The sequence below is a fragment of the Sitodiplosis mosellana genome, unplaced genomic scaffold, assembly GCF_009176505.1.
Source record: "Sitodiplosis mosellana isolate CC-2019 unplaced genomic scaffold, AAFC_SMos_1.0 Smas_scaffold_6226, whole genome shotgun sequence".
Lineage (NCBI taxonomy): Eukaryota > Metazoa > Arthropoda > Insecta > Diptera > Cecidomyiidae > Sitodiplosis > Sitodiplosis mosellana.
Window position 1 is genome coordinate 21,414,480 of NW_022601467.1, and position 23,003 is coordinate 21,437,482.

At 35.7% G+C, this 23,003-nt stretch overlaps 6 protein-coding genes across 7 annotated transcripts; 3 read left to right on the forward strand and 3 right to left on the reverse strand.

The window, feature by feature from the left end:
* The first annotated feature begins 2,394 nt into the window (after positions 1–2,394).
* Positions 2,395–4,552, forward strand: LOC129577800 (uncharacterized). Its single transcript, XM_055465392.1, has 2 exons — positions 2,395–2,889; positions 2,961–4,552. The coding sequence occupies exon 2, from the start codon at positions 3,008–3,010 to the stop codon at positions 3,779–3,781; it is 774 nt and encodes a 257-aa protein (XP_055321367.1). The 5' UTR covers positions 2,395–2,889; positions 2,961–3,007; the 3' UTR covers positions 3,782–4,552.
* Positions 4,553–4,617: 65 nt separating this feature from the next.
* LOC129577799 (chymotrypsin-1-like) lies at positions 4,618–5,919 on the reverse strand. The gene is made up of 6 exons (XM_055465391.1): positions 5,787–5,919; positions 5,531–5,696; positions 5,220–5,466; positions 5,012–5,152; positions 4,880–4,944; positions 4,618–4,815 (listed from the first exon to the last, which is right to left on the reverse strand). The coding sequence occupies exons 1-6, from the start codon at positions 5,866–5,868 to the stop codon at positions 4,734–4,736; spliced, it is 783 nt and encodes a 260-aa protein (XP_055321366.1). The 5' UTR covers positions 5,869–5,919; the 3' UTR covers positions 4,618–4,733.
* A 1,727-nt stretch (positions 5,920–7,646) lies between these two features.
* Positions 7,647–8,942, forward strand: LOC129577801 (chymotrypsin-1-like). The gene is made up of 6 exons (XM_055465393.1): positions 7,647–7,787; positions 7,868–8,030; positions 8,100–8,346; positions 8,407–8,553; positions 8,613–8,677; positions 8,775–8,942. The coding sequence occupies exons 1-6, from the start codon at positions 7,712–7,714 to the stop codon at positions 8,854–8,856; spliced, it is 780 nt and encodes a 259-aa protein (XP_055321368.1). The 5' UTR covers positions 7,647–7,711; the 3' UTR covers positions 8,857–8,942.
* Positions 8,943–10,357: 1,415 nt separating this feature from the next.
* On the forward strand, positions 10,358–12,270 carry LOC129577802 (chymotrypsin-1-like). 2 transcript variants are annotated; one of them, XM_055465395.1, is made up of 8 exons: positions 10,358–10,478; positions 10,543–10,711; positions 10,793–11,024; positions 11,112–11,252; positions 11,334–11,398; positions 11,457–11,490; positions 11,555–11,678; positions 11,942–12,270. In XM_055465395.1, the coding sequence occupies exons 1-7, from the start codon at positions 10,400–10,402 to the stop codon at positions 11,597–11,599; spliced, it is 765 nt and encodes a 254-aa protein (XP_055321370.1). In that variant the 5' UTR covers positions 10,358–10,399; the 3' UTR covers positions 11,600–11,678; positions 11,942–12,270. The 2 variants fall into 2 exon arrangements, with proteins under 2 accessions (XP_055321370.1, XP_055321371.1); XM_055465396.1 differs by having other exon boundaries at positions 11,555–11,653; positions 11,955–12,270.
* Positions 12,271–16,226: 3,956 nt separating this feature from the next.
* Positions 16,227–18,074, reverse strand: LOC129577803 (chymotrypsin-1-like). Its single transcript, XM_055465397.1, has 6 exons — positions 17,970–18,074; positions 17,733–17,895; positions 17,427–17,673; positions 17,219–17,362; positions 17,087–17,151; positions 16,227–16,691 (listed from the first exon to the last, which is right to left on the reverse strand). Exons 1-6 carry the CDS (start codon positions 18,043–18,045, stop codon positions 16,610–16,612), a joined length of 777 nt encoding a protein of 258 aa, XP_055321372.1. The 5' UTR covers positions 18,046–18,074; the 3' UTR covers positions 16,227–16,609.
* Positions 18,075–19,161: 1,087 nt separating this feature from the next.
* On the reverse strand, positions 19,162–23,000 carry LOC129577749 (transmembrane protease serine 9-like). The gene is made up of 14 exons (XM_055465258.1): positions 22,860–23,000; positions 22,468–22,798; positions 22,230–22,392; positions 21,912–22,158; positions 21,704–21,850; positions 21,576–21,640; positions 21,415–21,484; positions 20,737–20,743; positions 20,279–20,464; positions 20,041–20,203; positions 19,726–19,972; positions 19,519–19,665; positions 19,394–19,458; positions 19,162–19,315 (listed from the first exon to the last, which is right to left on the reverse strand). The coding sequence occupies exons 2-14, from the start codon at positions 22,541–22,543 to the stop codon at positions 19,234–19,236; spliced, it is 1,665 nt and encodes a 554-aa protein (XP_055321233.1). The 5' UTR covers positions 22,544–22,798; positions 22,860–23,000; the 3' UTR covers positions 19,162–19,233.
* Positions 23,001–23,003: the final 3 nt, after the last annotated feature.

Here is a 23,003-nt window from a genome sequence, read left to right on the forward strand (position 1 = left end):
ATACGGAACTTGTCAACTGAGTGGAATCATGCAAGTTCTCTGGTGAATGTAACAATTTCGTGCGCGTTTATATCATTTTTTTACAAGTATTCACGTAGTTAAATCCCCCTAGTTCGTTGTTCGATCGTCGTACGTACGTGATGTGCTACATTTCTTGAAGCAGCATTTTATTGCCATTATGGATTGAAAACAAAAACTGTTGTGGACAAAGCAGTTGATCAAATAAAGTTAAACAAATACATTTCTACTAATACAGATTTGTTTTTGAACGAAATTGTACGATATTGGCAAGCAGCTGTGTGTGAGTATGCAGCCAAAATCGAGAACCACCACGACACCGCAGCACACCAACACAGAGATAGAACGGGCACAATAAGAAAAAGAACGGCAGTAGATTTAAGTACGCGGAAGAAGAATGACGGCCAACGCGGCGAAGAAGCAAGAATGAAAGCCAACGCGGCAAAATAGATAATAAGAAAATTGTTTAGTGAGTAAAAAAAGAAAATAAAATACATTTATTGATTATCCAAACAACTCTGGACTTTCACTTGCATGGCTTAAACAGAAATGATAAGAATTTATATATATGATCAATGATTTTTAATGAGTTCTTTATAAGTAATTTCGGAAGCTCTGAAAAGAGCTGTGCTGAAATTCTACGACACTTTTGCCGAATCCGAATCGGAATCTTCCCAACTTGAAGCGATAGATTCTTTTTCATATTAGCCGAATATTTTCGGTTGCGAAAAATCTCGAACATTGAGGGATTTTTATGATTGTGAATCAATTTTGCTTTTGTTTACTTGATTTGATCGATTTCGCTTTTAGTATTGACAATCGAACTGTACTAAAATGTACAATGTGGCGGACACCGGTTTTAGTACTCAATTCATGACGACGTTCTTATGCAACAAATGCAATGCTATTCATTATGACTGTATTGAATACAGTAAAATCAAATAACTGCTTTGCATCATTTTTTAAATGAAATTTGTTTTGAAGTTTTGAAAAAATATGTCTATTTTGATAATTTGTGTTCAGTGTCGGCAAGACTGTGTCGCCATTGATTGAAAATGACTAATAATATTTGACGGCGTACTTTAAAGTGGAAATGTCAGCCAACATCGAAATTCTCCAAATTCTTTGATACCGATCAAGGAATTTAATATTTTTAGTGCATAAAGTGGGCGAAACAACGCATAAATAATTTGATGTTCGTGAACATCAATATTGGTGACAAGCAAGCTTCACTTTTTTTCCACTACAAAGTACTCGGGCGCTGCGTGTACGAAACTTCGTTTGTACGGTACGTGTCGCGCTCATGCCCTTGAATTTCCCACTTGGCGTTGTAAAAGTCAATTGCGGTCAACAAATCGGCGATAAACTCCAGTCACGAGTGGTTTTCATGCAATTATCTATCTTTTTAACACTTCAAAATGGTTCCATTTGGGATGGTCTATCGTTGTGGAAGAGAAATTTCGATCGCAGATTCGATGGCGTCGAGGAATGCTACGTTTGCTACAGTGTTATTCATCAAGAGACTTGCCAATTGCCGAAACTCAATGCAAAACGTGTAAAAAGAAATTCCCCGGCCAATATTTGGTAAGCGTTTGTTTTTGAATTATGAAAAATTCCCTGCAACTATCTCTACTTACACGTACCATGAATCATCTAACCCATTATCATTCTTTTTTCCCTTTGTTTTCACAGTACAAGTGGTTCAACACAAGCAATATGTTTTAAGTTATTTGTAGATAACATAAAAATTGTATTGAATGCGCACAAAGCTCAAGTACCGTTCAACATTAATGGAAAAAAAGGAAAAGTCAATAACATTGCAGATAAACAAAAGCATTATTTTCTTATCGACTTGAAGCAGTGTAAATCAAATGAAAGTAATAAAAGGATTTTGCTGAGTGAAAAAAAAACATACGCGTGCATTTTTATTTATTTTCAGAATACTCTTCATATGATTGATATAGGCCTCAGAGATATACTGATCACAAGAATGTTGGAAGTAAGGTACAGCAGTACATGAATATGAAAAACTTTCGATACAGCTGATAAATTGTAACGAGTAAGGTATCAAATGAAAGCTGGTTCGATTCCCTACATTTGTTTTCAAAAAGGCATGCAAAAATATTCAGTGGTTTGAAACCACCGGTTTCGTAATTACAGCATTATTATATAGAATTTGAATTTGAATCATACAACAATTTTATTTGCGTTGTCGAATGTCTTATCAGCTGTTTATTTGTCAAGTTGACGCGTTGCTTTTGACAGCAATACTGAACATCTTTTACGAAGTACAATTTTGCTGTGAAATAAACAACATTGAATTCATACAAAGTAGAAATTCATTCAATTTTTAAGCATGTTCTGTCAATTGTTCCACGTTTCACGAACATAACGAGAAGTTCAGTGAATAAAAATGATACTTCTTGATTAATTAAGAGTATAAATGAATAGTAAATTATTAAAAGAACTTCATAATATTGCTTGTAATTGTAATTATCGCTATACAATGATAAATTTAACGTTGTCTTCTGGCCAGTTTTTCATCGCCGATCTCTAAGTGGAATCAATATAACAAAATTATTTTTTTTTAAACCTGCAAATACAGATACAGTGTTCGATTGTTGTTTAGCACGTATATATATTCCACGTATATACAATCTTCATAGCTGGAATTATCGCTGTAATCTTGCAAATCCATATCTGACTACGCACACACTATTTGCGCACATAGTGTTTGCGAAAGAGATAAATGTCATTATTCAAACGTTGATAATAAAATAATTCAACGAAATACCGAAAGTGACTTTCTTAAAAACAAATAGTCCGAATTCTTACTTTCGATTAGATTGTCAATCGATTTGGAACAACTGTGTAAGTAACTGTGTGTTATACATTGGTTCCATCCAAATGGGTCCAATTAAATATTCAATTCTATTTAACAGGTTCAATATCATCCGTTAATGCTACTCCTCTTTGACATGTCATCAAAATGAGTGGAGAGGGAGGTGGTTCAAAAATATCCACGGAATTCAAAAAGCCTAGATTGGCACTTAGATTAGCTACAGAAGAGATTGATCTGAAACTGGACCTGTTGCATCAGCCATGGACTGTTGAATCAGTATTGGAATTACTTAAGTTGGACATTGATTGTTTGGAAGAGCTTTTTGAATGGTTGTCACAAGCCGATCTGTTGCTACTCCGTAAAACGTGTAAGCGATTGAAAGGAAGTGTCGATCATTACATCAAAACCAACTGGCCGAAATTTGCAGAATTTCAAATATGTGACGCACGGAGCTTTGATATGTTTCGCCGAATGGACATTACTACCATCAAGTTGATCAAGAATCTTGTAGTGGTCGTACGAAAAAATGATCAATATCAATTTGAGGACATTAAAACAGCGCTCAACAATGTCGAAAGAATTGCCATAGTCAAATGTGAAATTAGTTGCGATTTCTATGAAGTTTTTCTAAAACATTGCAAAAATTTAAAGTGTCTAACTGTCGATGTGAGCGGCCAAGACATTTTAATTGGTAGTTCAAATGATTGGTTGCTTCGTGAGTATCAAACGCTTGAACACATCATATTCAATGAACGAAATTTAATGCGATCGCCAAGTGAAATTGAAAAACTTAAAACCTTCTTCCGTTTGAATACGAATGTACAGAGCATATGGGAGACATTTGATGATGCACCTTTTTTAACTGATATCGACATCACATTCGATCAATTGCGCATTCGCTTTTATATAAAACAAATTTGATCCGACGGCGAAGATTACTTGGTGAAATTGGCACGAGTCCATCAGAAAGGATTGTATAAGCGTTTGCATATATTCATCGATGATTGTTCTAATGAGAGATGGGCTAGTAATTATGGAGATGGACTCGTGAATATTGGACTAGAACAGTTGGCTTCAGATGGATGCATGGACTTCCCACATCCACTGCCATATTTCAAAGAGTTGACAGTTCTTCATTGTGAAAATCCAAAATATTTGGAAAAAGTTCGAAATATTGAATGGTTGTATATTGTGGAATGCGGTCCGAATGCTATTGCATCGTTCACCAGCTACTTACCGAAATTAAAACATTTTCGCACCGGTGGATTTGATAATGCAGATGAAGAAACCATTCTTAATTTACTTGCGCTGAATAAAGAACGCGCTAAATTAGCCGGAGCATGTAAGACGACGATTTATGTTCCGGAGAAAATTTTCTTAGCAACCAAGTGGGCCAAAACAAAAACCGATTTCAATTTGATCGAATTGAAACGCCACCAAGCATCACCTGGCATAACTGATGTGTGTCTCTTGGAATTTTGAATAGAAGCTGCAGAAGATTCAATACGAAAAAAGTACCGATGAAAATGGAAGAAAATAAATAAATCGATTTTCAATCTAAATACTTGTGTTTCGATTTTTTCTTTGTAAATAGATTTTGATTAGATTTTTTCTTTTGACAGACATGTACGTAATATATTTTGAGTTTTTCTGTCAATGGCATCTATTGCTTGTTTTCAATGGGGGTAAAACTTTTGTTTCTCGGTTTTTTTCACTTTGTCCATGTCTACTGTGAATAAATGTGGCTCAATAAAGAATTTGGGTGAACAAAGAAATCTTGCATTTTTTTATTCAAATGTTATTGGCTTGACAATTTCTTCTATTAAATGTCAAATTATGGTGGAAATGTTATACCACGCAGGTTGTTTTATTTTCAATTAGATTTGGTATTCTCGTTGATCCAATCATATAAATAGGATATCTTGGCGTAGGCGTCTGGCGCGCCCTTTGCACACCTGTAACACACAAATTAATTTAATGAAAAGCTGTTTGATTTAATCTCGTATTGATGTAACTCACGGTTTCCCAAAGTTGACGACTCCAATCAATTTGTTGTTGTAAACCAGTGGACCACCGGAATCACCCTACATAATTCAAAAATATCATAGGCATGTGTTTGAAAATTCAGCTTATATTATACAAGTAACTCACGTAACAAGCGCCTTCACCTTCTCCGTTGTATGTGCATATATGACTATCATGAACAGCTTGACCAAGCATATTTTTGCATTCAGCTGTTTGAACCACATTCAATTCTATCACCTGCAATTGATCGGGCACTGATCCGGAATTCTATTGCATAATAATATCAGATATAATAGAATTAAGTAACATTGATCTAAAATCGTTTTCTTCTTACACTTAAACGCCTCCAGCCAGTCAATTGTGCCACAGAACCCTCTGGAATCTCATACGCTGATAATCCAATTGGTTGAACTTTTTCGTTGAAGTCGATCTCTCCCTTCACAACCAATACAGCAATATCATAAGCAAAAGCCGGATTGTCATATTTCTCATGTATTTTGGATTTTTTAATCCCATAATGGGCTCCATTTCCGCTTAATTTATTAGATCCCACAAAAACGGTAATTTTTGATGCATCTAGCCTGTAAAAGAAGAAAATATTTGCTGAAAAGTATGTAAAATCATTTGAAAAGCCGGTTATTTTACGCTTCAGCACAGTGACCAGCAGTAATAATGAATTTCGATGATAATATCGCACATCCGCAAAAATGCTGTCCTCCATACTGCATCGAGCATTGAAATGGAGCCAGTCCATCTGCAGCGTTTGATCCACCAACGATATAACCCGAGGGTGGCGATTGTGGTGGATAAACTAATTTGTCAAATTGGTAAAGAAAGCTTCACGGTTAATTTCCTAAATTACGCATTGATTTTCAATATAAGAGAACCGAAATTTACTTACATATCGATTCTGGAATTAAATGACCAGAAATTATTTGTGCAGCACAAATACACAATATGAACAGCGGTAACTTCATTTCCATGCTTTTCGACTAAACAAACAAGCAGAAATGTGTGATTGTCTTATCCAAGCGTTGCACTATTTATACTAAATTTCTGAATTACTTTTGATCATTAAAAGTATGAATTGAAGATAAACAGTATACTTTCACCGAGAAACAATGTTCTGCTTTATCTATTCAATCGGAATATTTAAAATGGTTGGCATTATCAATCGCTTGATCACTTAAAATTAGAATTTTTTTTAAATAAGATTGCAAATAATTTTCATACGTGAATGATTCATGAAAAATGTGCAGAAATCGAGTAAATTTTAGTTTTTCCCCAAACATTTCATCATTCTCTGTGATAAGCTAATTGGTTTGAATCGCTTGAATTCAAGAAATTTTTCGTCCCTAGAAAAAACATGAGCAATAATATGTATTTATCAATATAATTATTACACCGATCAGTTGCGATTGAGATGCCTCGTTGAATCAACTTGGCCATTTCCAAATGGGCCATATTCAGTAAGTAAGCTGCGTATAGGATTCATAGAGGCGCCATCTATCGCTGCGCTTTTGAACGCTTATGTATTCCATTGACTTCAATGATAAAATTGGGAAAGATGGTGGCGCCACGCTTCATTCCCATGCTTTATTCGTTAAGTTTTAGAAGAAAGTTCATACGCTGTCATCAATTCATTTACATTGGCTGTATGGTCCCATTGGCCATTTCAATTGTTACATACAAATTTCAATATAGGAAGTTTTTTACTTCATTGTTAGTAATTAATTTAACACAAAAACCTAATAAAAAGCAGGGATCGAAACCAAACCAAACCGAATATTTGGTTTGAGTGTGTGAATGAACCAAACTATTTAGAACATTCTGAAAAATGGTTTGTATGGCACACAGAAACGTTTATGCTTACATGTATTAGTATACGATACTAACACAATGACAACACGCTGGAATGTTGCTCAGAACGTTCCGCTTGATACGGTTTGCTCCGATGAACAGAGAGCAAAGCAGTGAAACCGTTCCGAAATCGGTATGTATGAGAAACGTCAAACCGTTTTCGATCCCTGATAAAAAGTCAGACAATGTTTTTGGTTGATAGACATCCGAGGTTATTTAAAATAGATCTTCAATACCATTTGAAAATGATCGATACATGAACAAAACAGAGCCAGAAAAGCATTTTTTGTCTAAGCTTTTCAAAAAGAGCGATCAGATTTTTCAGACTTTTTCACATCAAAATTCGGTGGTAATCATAAACCACGGATCTTCTCTAATATATATTCGCTTCAGAAGAAGTATTATAAGGCCTCCGAAGTTGAATCTCAGAATATACTTCCCAAGGCAAGAATCCGAATCAGCTGACGGCGCATCGCCATAGAAATCAATGAGCATTTTGTAAGTGTAACGTACATTTGTACATACGAAACATCTCAAGTGGCTGGTAAACAAATGCTTAGAAAGGCTCAACTATCGAACAAAGTTCCACATGTAATCAATGCTCGTGTCAGAGAGCTACTTGGAAATTGACTAGATTTGTTGTTTTATTTTTATAATTTTTAGAAGTTTAGTTACAGCTTGACGACCAATTCTACCCTTTTTTTCTTCTTTTGAATCATTTTCATGAGTTCGTCGGAAATTGAATTGAATGCGTCGCAAAGTAGTGATTTCGATTTGTTTGACTTTTACGGCGTAAATAGCTATTTAACGCTGATAATGATATCGCGCTTTCTTCCTCGAGCTGTTTGCTGATCAGAAGAGACTCTTCAAATGGTTCGTATAAATACGGCTCAGTTTCACAGTAGAACCATCAGTCTCTCAGTTGCTCATAAGCTAACAAGTAAATTAAAAGCTACAATTGCGAAAATGAAGTTGACATTAGTTGTGTTGTGCTGCATTTTGCAGACAATAGCTGCGAAATACATTGACTCCGAACAAATTTGTAAGTACAATTTGAATGTTTAGCTAAATAGATGTTCAGTTTGGATCTAAATATCGTCATCGTTTATTGAATTGCTTTAGTGTTCCCACCGCAATCACCATCAAACAGAATTGTTGGAGGCGTCGATGCTGAGGATGGTGCAGCTCCGTTCCAATGTTCATTGCAAGTGAACAAAAGACATAACTGTGGATGTGCTATCGTTTCGGAAAAATGGGTTGTCACCGCCGCCCATTGTGTTGCTGGGTAAAACGAATGAATTTGTATAGTTTTGTTTTGTTCCATTACTCACTTGTATCCATGTGTTACTCACAGTCAATCTGCAAAAAATCTGGAAATCTACGTTGGGTCAAATGACTTGAAGAATGGTGGAACGTCTTACAAAGTTGAGAAAATCATTGCTCACGAGCAATACAACAAGCCTGCTTACGCTTATGATATTGCTGTGGTTCGTGTACAAGGATCAATCACATTCAGTGATAAAGTCAAAACAATCGAATACTCTTCGGAAGAAGTTCCCGATGGCGCCGTTCTCCAACTAACTGGATGGGGTACATTGCAAGTAGGTGTAGTAAATGTGACTTTTTTCAATGGAAATTTTCAAGCTGGATATCTTAAATAGGTCGGCGGTGCATCACCACAACTCTTGCAAATCATTAAATTGAATGCAGTCCAAACCGAAAGATGTAAAGAGATCTATGGTTCAAGTGCACCTGTCCACGACTCCCACATCTGTACATTGACCAAAGTTGGTGAAGGCGCTTGCCATGTAAGCTTTTCAAATAAGCATTGAGATCAAATGCGATATTAATCCATTTATTATTTCAGGGTGACTCCGGTGGTCCACTGGTTAACAGCAACAAATTGATTGGAATCGTCAACTGGGGAACTCCGTAAGTCGAATTCAATTAAATATACATTGAATGAACCAATTTTAAAAATATTTTCCAAAATTTATCGATTTCTATTAAATTCTTTCCTCTTTTTTAGTTGTGCCAGAGGCAAGCCAGATGCCTACGCAAAGGTCGCCTTCCTATTTGATTGGATTAAAAATAATACCGCATCAAATTGAAATAAGTCAAATAAATCCTCTTTTGTTTGTAATCAATGAATTCAACTAATATAAATAAAGAATTTTCATTCTGAATTAAATCAAAATCGTTCAATCTATTGCTTGTTGTGTTTAAAAGCTTATTTGTATCAGTAGTGCTGCCATTGTTGATGATGTGTTCCGATAAAAGAAAAATTGTAGTCACTGCAAAAAAAAGCCTTCTTTCCGAAATGTGTGAATTCAATTCTATTCAATGGCATAATAAACAGGTTGTTTCTATTTCATCATGTCACCGGACAGAATCAAGAATGAAATAAATTTTACCAGGCACAAATTATAATTACGCCGAATTCTAGCCGTTTTATTATTTCAGATTTCCATTTCGAATTCAGTGGTCTCATCAGTCGCCGTGAGTCAATAATAATCGCGGCTTTAGACTTTCAGTCTAGGGGCATATGACATTTGTGATGATAGCAAAATTTTCCCAAAATTTTGGTATATTTTCAAAAACTATCAACAATTTGTGCAAATTTGCGTGATAAAATTTACTCATATGCCCCTAGCTTTCAGTTCTTTTTTTATCTATTTCTTTGATTACTGTGAACAATAGAACAACTGCGTTGATTTAACAGTTGATTTGATTGACAATGTAGTTAGTGGTTACACTGGCCAAAGATAAAAGTCGCATTTCAAATAGATCCAATAAAATGAGAAGTCATGATCGCAATAGATAAAGCCAGCTTTTTAAATTCAAATGGCGCCTTCTAATTGTGTCGGAACAATTTGATTTACTCTGAAAAATGACCAACAAAACGTAACTAAGAAGACACTTCAAACCATGAAAACACAATATACGAAAGCTTTTTTTGCCCTATTCTTTTATTATAAGATTTTAGAGAAACAAGAAACATCTAACGTGCACGGCCGATAAGTCCATTTACAGTACATATATCTGCGTTGAATGTATACAAGTATGTTCTAAACATTTATTTAGCGTACGAAATACGAGAAATACAGCTTACAAAAGTGTTTCTAGAAGTTATGAAGTACTTCATTTTGGCTTAGTACATCAGCGCATTTTCTAACTGAAAAACCTGTCGACATATACCTTAAGTGTGAATAACAAAAGGGGACATCTTGAGGTGAGGAGAAAATGAATCTTTAAGTAATGCAATCCCAAATATTTCACATTCCTTTTCGTGGACAAATATGCGCAAGAAACATCAAATGCGAATACAAAATAGTTCCTCATTGTGCCTCCAAAATGAGTAAGAAATGATAAAGATGATTCATGTGGAAATTCTTGAACAAAACACAATAAATGTCTCTTGCACACATTTTAATGCATCAAATGCATTTTTATGTGTGTAAATTCCGAATGGTGGTGATTTACGTTTTGAACGATAATTGCGTTTGCTTTGGAATTTTTTTCATTCCCTTTCGCATACCATTTGTCATCCGCCATATTCCACAATTCTAGTATAAATAATGGAGCGATGGGGCAGAAGAGCTATAAGTTTTCAATTGTTAATAAGTTGAAAGCAACCTTAAAACACTTGCAAAAATGAATTCAAAACTATTCTTCTTATTTATCTGTGCTGTTCAGTCACTTTCTGTCTATTCATACTCAGCTCGTGACATACGTAAGCATTTTATAGAATCATTCAAAGTTTATGTGATTTTGCTATTAATTTCCCACCGATTTAGTTTATGCACCACAGGAGCCGTCATCAGGGTATATAGTCGGAGGTGAGGAAGCTGAAGATGGACAAGCCCCCTTCCAGTGCTCAATGCAGTACAACGATCGGCATGTATGTGGATGCGCGATATTATCGGAGAAATGGATTCTTACTGCTGCGCACTGCTTAATGGGCGGGTAATAAAATAAAATTTCGTTTGATGTAAAACGTTAATTACGTATTATTCAAAATTAATTTTTAATTTTCATGCCCGGTAGAATAAAGGTTTTAGTAGGAACCAATAGTCTAACATCAGGTGGAACTCAATATGAGATTGAAAAGGTCATAAGGCATGAGAGTTATGGTGACCCGCCATATGCTTATGACATTGGTTTGATCCAAGTGAAAGGATCAATCGAGTTTAATGACAAAGTTAAGCCAATTGAATATTCAGCGGATGAGGTTCCAGAAGGATCTGTGGCTCAATTGACTGGATGGGGCCGTTTAAGCGTAAACAAACAATTGATAATTTATAATTTAATTTAACATTCTAATTAAGCACTTTTGTTACCTTTTTTTAATTTTATTTTTCATCAGACCTCTGGATCAGTGCCAGATAAGTTACAAGTGTTAAATCTAACTGTAATTTCAACACCTGAATGTAGAGAAATCAATGGCGATACTGTTCATGATAGTCATTTGTGTACATTCAACAAAGCGGGTGAAGGTGCTTGTTATGTGAGTTGCTCATCTAAATATGTATATGAAGATTTTACACTATCTATCAATTGACTAATGAATCTTTTTCAAACAATTTAGGGTGATTCTGGTGGTCCACTTGTTTTCAACAATAAATTGATCGGACTTGTTAATTGGGGACGCCCGTAAGATAGCTCGTCCAAAATTTTATTGAAACTAGTTAAAAAGGTCTTTTCTTTACAGATGCGCACAAGGCTACCCAGACGCCCATGCAAAGGTACGTACGAATATGACTATTATGATTAAAGTGTCATATTAATAAACTGCTCAATTAACTACAGGTATCTTTTCTGCATGATTGGGTCAAGGAAAATACTGGAATCTGAATGAAGCAAGCTAAAGACTATACATCAGCAGCGTATGCCAAACAGGATGAATCAAGGGGGAAAGCAGTAATCTAGTACTGCATTCAACAGAGATTGCATATTTGCTGCTGAGTAGGCCTGAGCTGAGCTGAATTTGCTAACTCAGGCGCCTGAAGCGTTATTTTAACGCATTCAGAGTACAAAATTCATATTCCCAGCCAGATCAGCCTCAAATTTGACTTGGCAAATCTGGCTGGGAATATGAATTTTGTACTGTGAATGCGTTAAAATAACGCTTCAGGCGCCTGAGTTAGCAAATTCAGCTCAGCTCAGGCCTACTCAGCAGCAAATATGCAATCTCTGGCATTCAATGCCGATTTAATATGCCAATTCAATGCCAATAAGTTCAAAAGAATGCTATTCACTGCAATCCACTACCGTCATCGATTGATGTACGAGATTACTGGTTTGACAGGAGTAGATTGCAGTGAATAGCATTGATTTAAATTTAGTGACATTGAATTGGCATTAAATCGACATTGAATCAGCATTGAATGCAGTACTAGATCACTGCTTTCCCCCTTGGGATGAATCCTATTGATTCCGTTAAGTTTACTTATACTTCCAATTTGATTCGCAAACAATGTAAAATGAATTAAGAAAAATATATCCTTTAATGAACTTTTGGAAAAAAAAAACATTTTCTCTTTTATTTCTCCTAAAATTATCCATGCAGTGATATTAATAGTTCTGTATGGAAATCTAGAAACATAAGTTCAAACTCTTTGAACCTGTTTGTAAGTCGATAGGTATGAACAAATTAGAGCCGGAACAGTATTTTTGTCGGAGCCTTTGAGAGATTTATCAGATTCTTTAGACTTTTCACATCGAAAATCGCTTGAAATCGGCAACACTCATGGACCACGGATCTTTTCTAATATATTCGCTTCAGAAGAAACCTTGAAAAGCTTAGGAAGTATCACAAAGTATTGTTTTTTTATTTTTATTTTTGAATATTACGTAGTCAAGTTGCGTTGATAAGGATATACCATTTCCTTTTTCGAGCTGTTTGCTGAACAGAAGAGACTCTTCAGATGACCCGTTTAAATACAGTTCAGTTCCACGGTAGAACCATCAATCTCTCAGTTCATAAGCTAACAAGCAAATTAAAAGCTACAATTGCGAAAATAAAGTTGACATTAGTTGTGCTGTGATTAAGCTGCGTTTAAATTTTCAGAATGGTTTTCTAGCTGTGAAGGGAGCTACAGCGCCGTATGTGATGAGAAAAATCCTCCTTCAAAAATTTCTTCTTTTGTTCCATGCTAGGTGACATTTTTGGGTATGTGTTTTTTTTCATAAATCTTTTGTCATAAGACTTTTGTCATAGATGCCCATGGGCAACTATTCAATTTCGCTCAAGAGCAAGTGAAAACTTCGCCCATGGCAAGTCACAATTTCGGCCATGAACAAGGCTTTTACGCCCATTGGTGACAAATTCGCCCATGGGCAAGTGAAAATTTCGCCCATGGGCAGGTGAAAATTTTTACCCATGGGCAAGTCACAATTTCACGAGAATAACACGAGAGCAGAGTTCTTAAACGTCTCAATAAATAATTTACTCTGTTGTTCTGACTTTTTTGCAGCGCATGAAATGTTTGCGATTAAAATTTGTTCTATTTTTAAAAATATATTACTAAAGAATATCTCAATTGAGTCCATTTTATGAGAGTTAATACTCTCTAAAAGCAATTTGCATTTGAATACGTATAAGTCAGTGAGTTCCCCGTGTGGAAAAAAATGACTAGCTGACTTTAGATTCAGTTGACTGTAGTTGATCACTTTGTCCCAAAATAAACAATTTATTTTGACTTCTAACTTTGAACGATTTCAGTTAACTTTGATAGACTTACACTACACGTTGTACTGAAATGTCAATCGAAGTAAAGGCACTACTTCCAAGAATTACAATCGTGTACGATTACAATCGAGGGCGATCGGAGTTTTTGCTATAACTTTTGAACCACTGAACGGATTTTAGAAAATTTTATATTTTTTGAAAGGTGGAATCTTCCTCTTTCAAAAAATGTATATTTTTTCAAAATCCACCAAGTATTGGGTCTGGGAATTAATCGTGTCGATTTTTCAAAAGATGGCGTAACTTTGCATGGTTGTATCGGGCAATACTTTTTTCTTTTTCACATGAGTGGTCTAGTGTCAAACTACAAAAATCACCATCTATCATTTCATCGAAGTTTGGATAAACATTTTTTTTTGCGCCTTAAATATGTCAAATTTTGTACCGAAAAAGCAACATTTCCCGCAAGCATTAATTTTTTGCTTTCATTTGAAGAAAACTGCGGCTGAAGCGCATCGAATGTTGGTGGAAGCCTATGGTGAGCATGCTCCATCGGAACGTACATGTGAACGGTGGTTTTCACGGTTCAAAAGTGGTGATTTTAGCACGGAAGACAAGGAACGTCCCGGCCAGCCAAAAAAGTTTGAAGATGCGGAATTGGAGGCATTGCTCGATGAAGATTCGAGTCAAACTCAAGATGAGCTTGCCAGAGCATTGAATGTTGACCGAAGCACTGTTGGATATCGTTTAAGGGCCCTTGGTTTCATTCGCAAGTTGTCAAATTGGGTACCACATGAATTGACGCCAGCGCAAGCTGAAAGGCGTTTAGTGACTTGCGAAATGCTGCTCGCAAGGCACAAAAAAAGAGGTTTTCTGTATCGAATTGTCACTGGTGACGAAAAATGGATTCATTACGATAACCCCAAGCGCAAAGCATCGTATGTTAAGCCCGGCCAACCAGCAACATCACAGCCAAAACAAGAAATTCACGGCGACAAGGTAATGCTGTCTATTTGGTGGGATGAGGAGGGAGTGGTGTATTATGAGCTGCTGAGAAGTGGTCAAACCATCGATGGGCCTTTCTACCGACAACAATTGATACGTTTGAAACAAGCAATCAAAGAAAAACGCACGAAATGGGAGACCAGAAAAGAGACATTGATTTTCCTACATGACAATGCTCGGCCACACATTGAGAAATCGGTCAAAAACTACTTGGAAAATAGCGGATGGGAAGTTTTGGCTCACGCCCCGTATAGCCCAGACCTGGCTCCTTCCGACTACCATTTGTTTCGATCGATGCAAAACCATATGGACGGAGAGCGGTTCTCTTCAGTTGAAGAAATCCAATATTGGCTCGATGCATTTATAGCCTCAAAAGATGAGGAATTTTTTAAGGCAGGCATCCGTCAATTGCCCACATTGTGGCAGAAGGTCATCGCTTCCGATGGACAATATTTTGATTGAAATGTAATTTCATTTTGGTATTCAAATAAATGTTTGAAAATTTAAAAAAATCGACAAAACTAATTCCCAGACCCAATAGTTTGACGAATATAGCAAAAATGCTGTAAATCGTTTAAGATCGTGTCACGATTCGCAAATCGTGCTACGATCTTGAACGTATCACAGCATTTTTGCTATAACTTCTGAACCAATGAACCAATTCTGAAAAAATACACAATTTTTGAAAGAGGAAGATTCCATCTTTCAAAAAATATAAAATTTTCTAAAGTATTTTCAGTGGTTCAAAAGTTATAGCAAAAACTCCGATCGCCCTCGATTGTAATCGTATACACTCAAAGCATTCTCCGTACAAATTTTGAGTTTTTCACTCCAAATAGGAGTAATACACAATTCACTCCATATCGGAGTAAGTATTTGTATTATTGTATTCCATTATGGTATAGAATATACACCACAATGGAATACACCTATATGGAATGTATTGTGTATTACTCCTATTTGGGGTGAAAAGCTCAAAATTTGTACGGAGAATGGTTTGAGTGTACGATTGTAATTCTTGGAAGTAGCCTTAAGTCATTTTTGTCCGAAATTTGTTAACTGACTGGTCAGTTACAATATTTACACACTTTTTTAAGCAATACACGCTAGGGGATAGACACGGATTCTAATATTGGTCTAATATCACTACTCTGTCTAATTTTTGGAAATATATCCCAAGTTTCATTTAGTTTTCTCTAATATTTCTAATAATCGATTGGAAGTGCTAATATCTTCTAATATTCTCGTAAAACGTTCGCCATTTAGTTTTACGTTGCCAATGCATTTCCTTATGAAGATTATTGTTTTGTTTATTTGTTGTTTGTAAACAAATCTGCCTATCTTTTAGCATTGCCTCTGTACTTAGTATATGGTCCATACGAAATATACAGAGGCAATGTTAAAGGATTGGCAGATTTGTTTACAAACAACAAAAATTAAACAAAACTAAAATCTCTATAAGGAAATGCATTGGCAATGTAAAACTAAATGGCGAACATTTTACGTCTCTGTACTATGCACAGTGGTAATGCGTTGAAATTGGCAGACTTGTTGACAAATAACAGTATTGTCTACCGTTTTGTTTCATCAAACAAAACAAAAATCTTCATAAAGAATCGTATTGGCATAGCATTTGCCATGTCAAAGTCATCAAACATTTCAGTTTCTAATATTTTCTAATATTCTCTAATTTACTGTATTAGATTCTAATTTACTAATCGTGTCCACCCCCTAGAATACACGCATTCCTCTAAAAATTTAAATTTTTTTTCTTCTCAACACTTTTTTAATATCTTGTTTAAATTCGACCATATTTTTTTATCCAGATATATCATATCCAGCTTAAATATGTATATAATATAGAATATTCAACCCGCTGAGCGGGTGAAATATGTATGGAACCATAGGTGTTGAATGTCAGTCAACGCCACTAAGCTGTAGACATCTATACGGTACTCTTATCATATTAGAAATTTAAAAAAATGCAGACAAATAAGTTTTTGATCAGAATTGGTGATTCATTGAAAGATATTGATTTGATTCGGTATGAAAAGTTTTTATTTCTAACAATTGTGATATCATGTGCACCCAATTTGAAAATTAAAATTTGCTCAAGTTCATTAAACCGTTCTTAATAAGTTCGAGTAATGTATTAATCTAAAGAAGAAAAATCAGTTTGATTCAGTTTTATTCTTGACCCAATCATAAAGGAAGGACACCTTTGCGTAAGCATCCGGATAACCCATTGCACACCTTAAATTAATGAGAGAATTGAAAAGAAATTGATGGATTTTTTGATAAATTATTTTTAAAAAGCATACCTTTAGTGCAAAAGAATTTATTGCTCTCCCTAACGCAAACGCCATCTATTCGATGCGAACATGAAAACAAACAAAGTGACTCCAGCTGCCAACCGATATATGAATCGGTGGAAATGAAGGCAGTGTATAAAAAATAAGCCGAACAAAACGAACCACAGCGTTTCCTCTATATAGAGATGTTGTTGTATTATAACTTAGTATGGATCAATTTGTTTGTTTTCATGTTCAAACTGAACAGATGGCACTCGCGTTAGGTAGGGCAGTAAATGCTTTTGCACTAACCGTATGTTAAAAAGTTATTCGCATTGTTGTTTGGATTATACTTACGGAACTCCCCAGTTGACAACTCCAATCAATTTGTTGTTGAATACGAGAGGACCACCAGAGTCACCCTAAATTAGAAGAAAAAAAATGAATTGATGCCTCATTTGATCACAATACAAATTAAATATTGTCTACATTGCAAGCGCCTTCACCGATTTTGGCCAATGTGCAGATGTGGGAGTCGTGAACGTTGTTGCCACCATAGATTTCTCTACATCTTTCCGTTTGAACAGCATTCAATTGAATGATTTGCAAGAGTTGTGGCACTGCACCGCCAGCCTATATAAATCGTTGGATTGAAATTTCATTTCAAAGAAAAACAAAACTTTTATTTCGAACTTACGCGCAATCGACCCCATCCAGTTAGTTGGAGAACAGCTTCGTCTGGTACTTCTTCGGGTGAGTATTCGATGGCTTGGATTTTATCACTGAATGTGATCGATCGTTGCACACGAATCACAGCAATGTCATTGGCAAAACCTGGCTGATTGTATCGTTCGTGGGTTATATATTTCTCAACTTTGTAGTAAGTTCCACCACTATTCAAGTCATTTGATCCAACGTAAATTGCCATATTTCTTGCAGATTGACTGTAAGTAACATGAATGTAAGTAAATAATAGAAAGCGATATGAAATAACTTGTTATACCCCATGACGCAGTGGCTAGCTGTGACAATCCATTTTTCCGATATGAGAGAACATCCACAGAAGTGTCTTCGGCCCAATTGTATTGAGCACTGGAATGGGGCTGCACCATCCTCGGCATCGACACCTCCAACGATTCGACTTGATGTTGGTTGTGGCGGGAACACTAAAGCAATTCAATTAAACGTTTATGGACTGAACACTTTTTTGAAGAAAAAAAAAATCTGGCATTTTACTTACAAATATAGTCGGAACTATCGAAATGGCAAGCTATTGAGTGCAATATGCAACACAACACAAATAATGTCAACTTCATTTTTGCAATTAGTAAGTCACTTGTTAGTCTAAAACTAAAGAAAAACTGATGATTCCACCGTTAAAATATGCTGTATTTATATAAATCAAGTGAAGAGTCTTTTAGGAATACCCATATAGAGTTATACCATTATCAGCACCTTTGGAACATCTTAACAAATTACGGCGTAGTAATCGAGCAAATCAAAGTTTCATACTTTGAAATGCGTGTGAATTTTAGGTCATTCTGGTTGCTAATTCAATTATTGCCTTCAACTCAATATTTAATCGTCATTTGATATTAAATCCGTATAAACTATCAAATTTATGAAGAATAGAAAAAAACATCTTTTGAAAGAAGGGAAATGCGTAAAAAGAGACCAGAATTGGCCAATTATTGTGTCAGGCAATGACTCTAAACATTCAAAATGGAACTCTGCTAAGTAGTTCGTCGACACGAGAAGTACTTGCATGTGGAATTCAACTCAATCTCGATATATCGACTATGCTTGTGACATTCTAAGCATTTGTACGCCAGCCACTCAAGATGCCCCATATCAAATATCATTTAATACTTCACATTTATCTGCTGTTGATCCAGAGTCCTAATGAAATAAAACTAAACTCTTGAGAAATAAAGGCTTCGTCAAAAGCGAACCGATATTAAAAAAATTCAGTTCAAAATGAATCATAAATTTTTGTTCAAAGACATTTAAAAACGAAATTTGAAGTTCATTTTTATTGAAACTTTTTTTTGGCCAGCTTCACGAAACACTTTTCTAACTTTCAATTTCATTTTCCCGTTTCCAAAAATGTTCTCAACGATTTATATGTATATGATGAATAAACACATTTTTCAAAATATTTTCCGATTTTTCTAAGTGTCGATTTATTGAGATAAGTTTTGCCTAATTTTCTCGATATTTCTAATTTGCTCTTCCCGTTTTACCGCTTTATTTGAGAAGGAGAAAAATAGACGAATATTGGGTAAAATGGATGCGAAAATATTCAAATTACAAAATTACAACTAACGTAACTTGAATTTAGAGCTGCATTTCCTCATTTAGAACTAGAGGAGGATAGAGGATAGACAATAGAGAGAAAGATTTTGATTTAATTCAGAACGAAAAAATCTTTATTTATTACATTAAATTCATTACTTTAGTTCATTTCAGTGATTACAAGGAGAGCAGAATTGATTTAAGGGATTTCAATTTGACGCAGTATTATTCTTAATCCAATCAAACAGGAAGGCGACCTTCGCGTAGGCATCGGGTTGGCCTCTGGCACATCTAAAATGAATGCAAGAGATGAAAATAAATTGAATTTTGAAAAGAATTGATTTATGTGTTTGATTGAATTCGACTTACGGAACTCCCCAGTTGACGAGTCCAACCAATTTGTTGTTGTAAACCAGTGGACCACCGGAGTCACCCTGAAATAATGAATGGGTTAATAACTCATTCGATCTCGATCCACATTAAATACAACTTACGTTGCAAGCGCCTCCACCAACTTTGGTCAATGTACAGATGTGGGAGTCATGGACGGGTGCACTTGAACCATAGATTTCTTTACATCTTTCGGTTTGGACTGCATTCAATTTAATGATTTGCAAGAGTTGTGGTAACGCACCGCCAGCCTATTTAAGAATTCTGGTTTGAAAATCTTCTTCGAAAAAGTCCACATTTACTAAACTTACTTGCAATCGGCCCCATCCAGTTAGTTGGAGAACGGCATCATCGGGTACTTCTTCCGAAGAGTATTCGATTGTTTTGACTTTATCGTTCAATGCGATTGATCCCTTCACACGAATCACGGCGATGTCATTAGCAAAGGAGGGCTTGTTGTATTGCTCGTGAGCTATGAATTTCTCAATTTTGTAGGAAGTTCCGCCACTCTTCAAGTCATTTGATCCAACGTAGATTTCCAGATTTTTTGCAGATTGACTGTGAGTAACACATGGATACAAGTGAGTAATGGAAGGGAAAAAACTGTACAAATTCATTCGTTTTACCCAGCAACACAATGGGCGGCGGTGACAACCCATTCTTTCGAAATGATAGCACATCCACAAATATGACTTTTGCTCACTTGCAACGAACATTGGAACGGAGCTGCACCATCCTCAGCATCGACGCCTCCAACAATTCTGTTTGATGGCGATTGCGGTGGGAACACTAGAGCAATTCAATAAACGTTAACAACATTTAGATCCAAACTGAACACTTCCTTAGTTTTCACATTTTTCTTACAAATTTGGTCGGAGCCAATATATTTCCCGGCTATTGTCTGCAAAATGCAACACAGCACAACTAATGTCAACTTCATTTTCGCAATTGTAGCTTTTAATTCACTTGTTAGTTTATGAACAACTAAGAAACTGATGGTTCTACTGTGAAACTGAGCCGTATTTATACGAACCATCTGAAGAGTCTCTTCTGATCAGCAAACAACTCGAGGAGAAAAGCGCCATATCATTACCAGGGCCACTCAACTACTTACGCCGTAGTATTCAAACAAATCAAAATCACTTCTTTGCAGCAAACTCTATTCACCAAAATGAGGCGGATATCTCCTTCGATGTTGGATCATCATTTCCCATTAAACCTACAAAATGTTAGTCAATCCCCTACAGAATACCAAAAAACAAAACCAAATATAATAAGTAAAAAGAGACAAGAATCGGCAGGGTTTATCACTAAGCAATGACCAAACGTCTAAAATAAAAACAAATCTTGGGGAATTGACACAAACATTGATTACATGTTGAACTTTTTCAAAAGTTGAGACATTCTAAGCATTTGTTTACCAGCCACTTGAGATATTTTGTATCGAGTACTATGACTGTGCATAATAAACACAATATTACGAAATGCGCTTCGATTTCTATGGCAGTGCGCCGCCAATTTGAAATTCTTGACTTGAAAATATTCTGTGAGTCAACTTCTCATTCGAATATATTGGAAAAGAATCGTGGTCCATGATCACTGCCGATTGAAACAAAATTTTGATGGGAAAATGTCTAAAACAGTTCTGATAAAAATGAGTTTGAGCTTGTGTTTCAGATTCCCATGAGTACGTTCGATATCATTGCTTCATTGAAAGAAAAAAAGAACAAACATTTTTCTTATGACTTGGATAATTGATATTTCTTAAATTATTTTACATTGTTTGCGAATCATTGGAACTATAAGTAGACTTAAGTAAAACCAATAAAATTGATCTTTATTCTTAAGATTGTGAGGAGGATCGTGAATAGGCAATGGATAGAAAATTTTTGATTAAATTCAGAACGAAAAAATCTTTATTCACATTAAATTTATTCCATTAGTTCATTTCAGTGATTAAAAGGAAAGTAGAATTAGCTTATGGGATTTCAGCTTCATGCAGTATTATTCTTAATCCAATCAAATAGGAAGGCAACCTTCGCATAGGCATCTGGCTTGCCTCTGGCACATCTAAATTGAATGCAAGAGATGAAAAGAATTTTGAATTTTGAAAACAATTGTTTAAAGAAAGGATTTATATGTTTGATTCAATTTCACTTACGGAGTTCCCCAGTTAACGAGTCCAACCAATTTGTTGTTGTAAACCAGTGGACCACCGGAGTCACCCTGAAATATTAAATAGATTTATACCTCATGCCATGTTTCTCAATTCCTAATTAAAAAGCTTACGTGGCAAGCGCCTTCTCCAGCTTTGGTTAATGTACAAATGTGGGAGTTATGGACGGGTGCACTTGGACCATGGATTGCTCTGCATCTTTTGGTTTGGACTGCATTCAATTTAATGATTTGCAAGAGTTGTGGCGTTGCACCTCCGACCTATTTAAAATATCCGGTTTGAAAATATTCATTGAAAAAAAACCGCATTTACTAAACTTACTTGCAATGAACCCCATCCAGTTAGTTGGAGAACAGCACCATCGGGTACTTCTTCGGATGAATATTCGATTGCTTGGATTCTATCACTGAATGTAATTGATCCTTGCACACGAATCACGGCGATGTCATTAGCAAAATTGGGCTTGTTGTATTGCTTGTGAGCAATGATTTTGTCAGCTTTGTAGTAAGTTCCACCACTCTTCAAGTCGTTCGATCCAACGTAGATTTCCAGATTTGTTGGTGTTCGGCTGTTTGAAATATGATTTATGTGAGTGATAGAATGGAGAAAAAAAAGACTGCGTAACGTCATTTTTTATACCCAGCAACACAATGGGCGGCGGTGACAATCCATTCTTCCGAAATAATAGCACATCCACAGCTGTGTCTTTTGTTCGACTGCAACGAGCATTGGAACGGAGCTGCACCATCCTCAGCATCGACGCCTCCAACAATTCTGGTTGATGACGGTTGCGGTGGGAACACTAGAGCAATTCAATAAACGTTAACAACATTTAGATCCAAACTGAACACTTCCTTAGTTTTCACATTTTTCTTACAAATTTGGTCGGAGCCAATGTATTTCCCGGCTATTGATTGCAAAATGCAACACAGCACAACTAGTATCAACTTCATTTTCGAATCAATCTTCAAGTTTTACTCCGAATAAATGGACAGCAGAATGAGGTGAGAACCAAAAATTATACCGTTTTTATATGAATCAATATCTATCTTAACTGGCTGTGCGGCGTAGTAATCAAACCAATACAAGTTTATTATTTCGCAATGAAAATGAAAATTGGGTCATAATTCAAATCTCTCTCTTAATCCAGTGTTAAGTCATTATCTTTTCCTGTTGAATCATTCATCCTTTCAATTAAATTCGCTCGTCTGGAAGAACACGAATGAAACATTGATAATAAATCAAACGTTACTCAAAATAGAAACAAACCTCAGGAAATACCGAGCGGTTCTTTGACACGAGAAGTGCTTGCGTGTGGATTGTGGAATCTAGTTCAGGAGTTGCGACATTCTAAGCATTTGTTTGCTACCCACTTAAGATTTTGCGCATCATATTTTTTGTCTGTTTTATTTT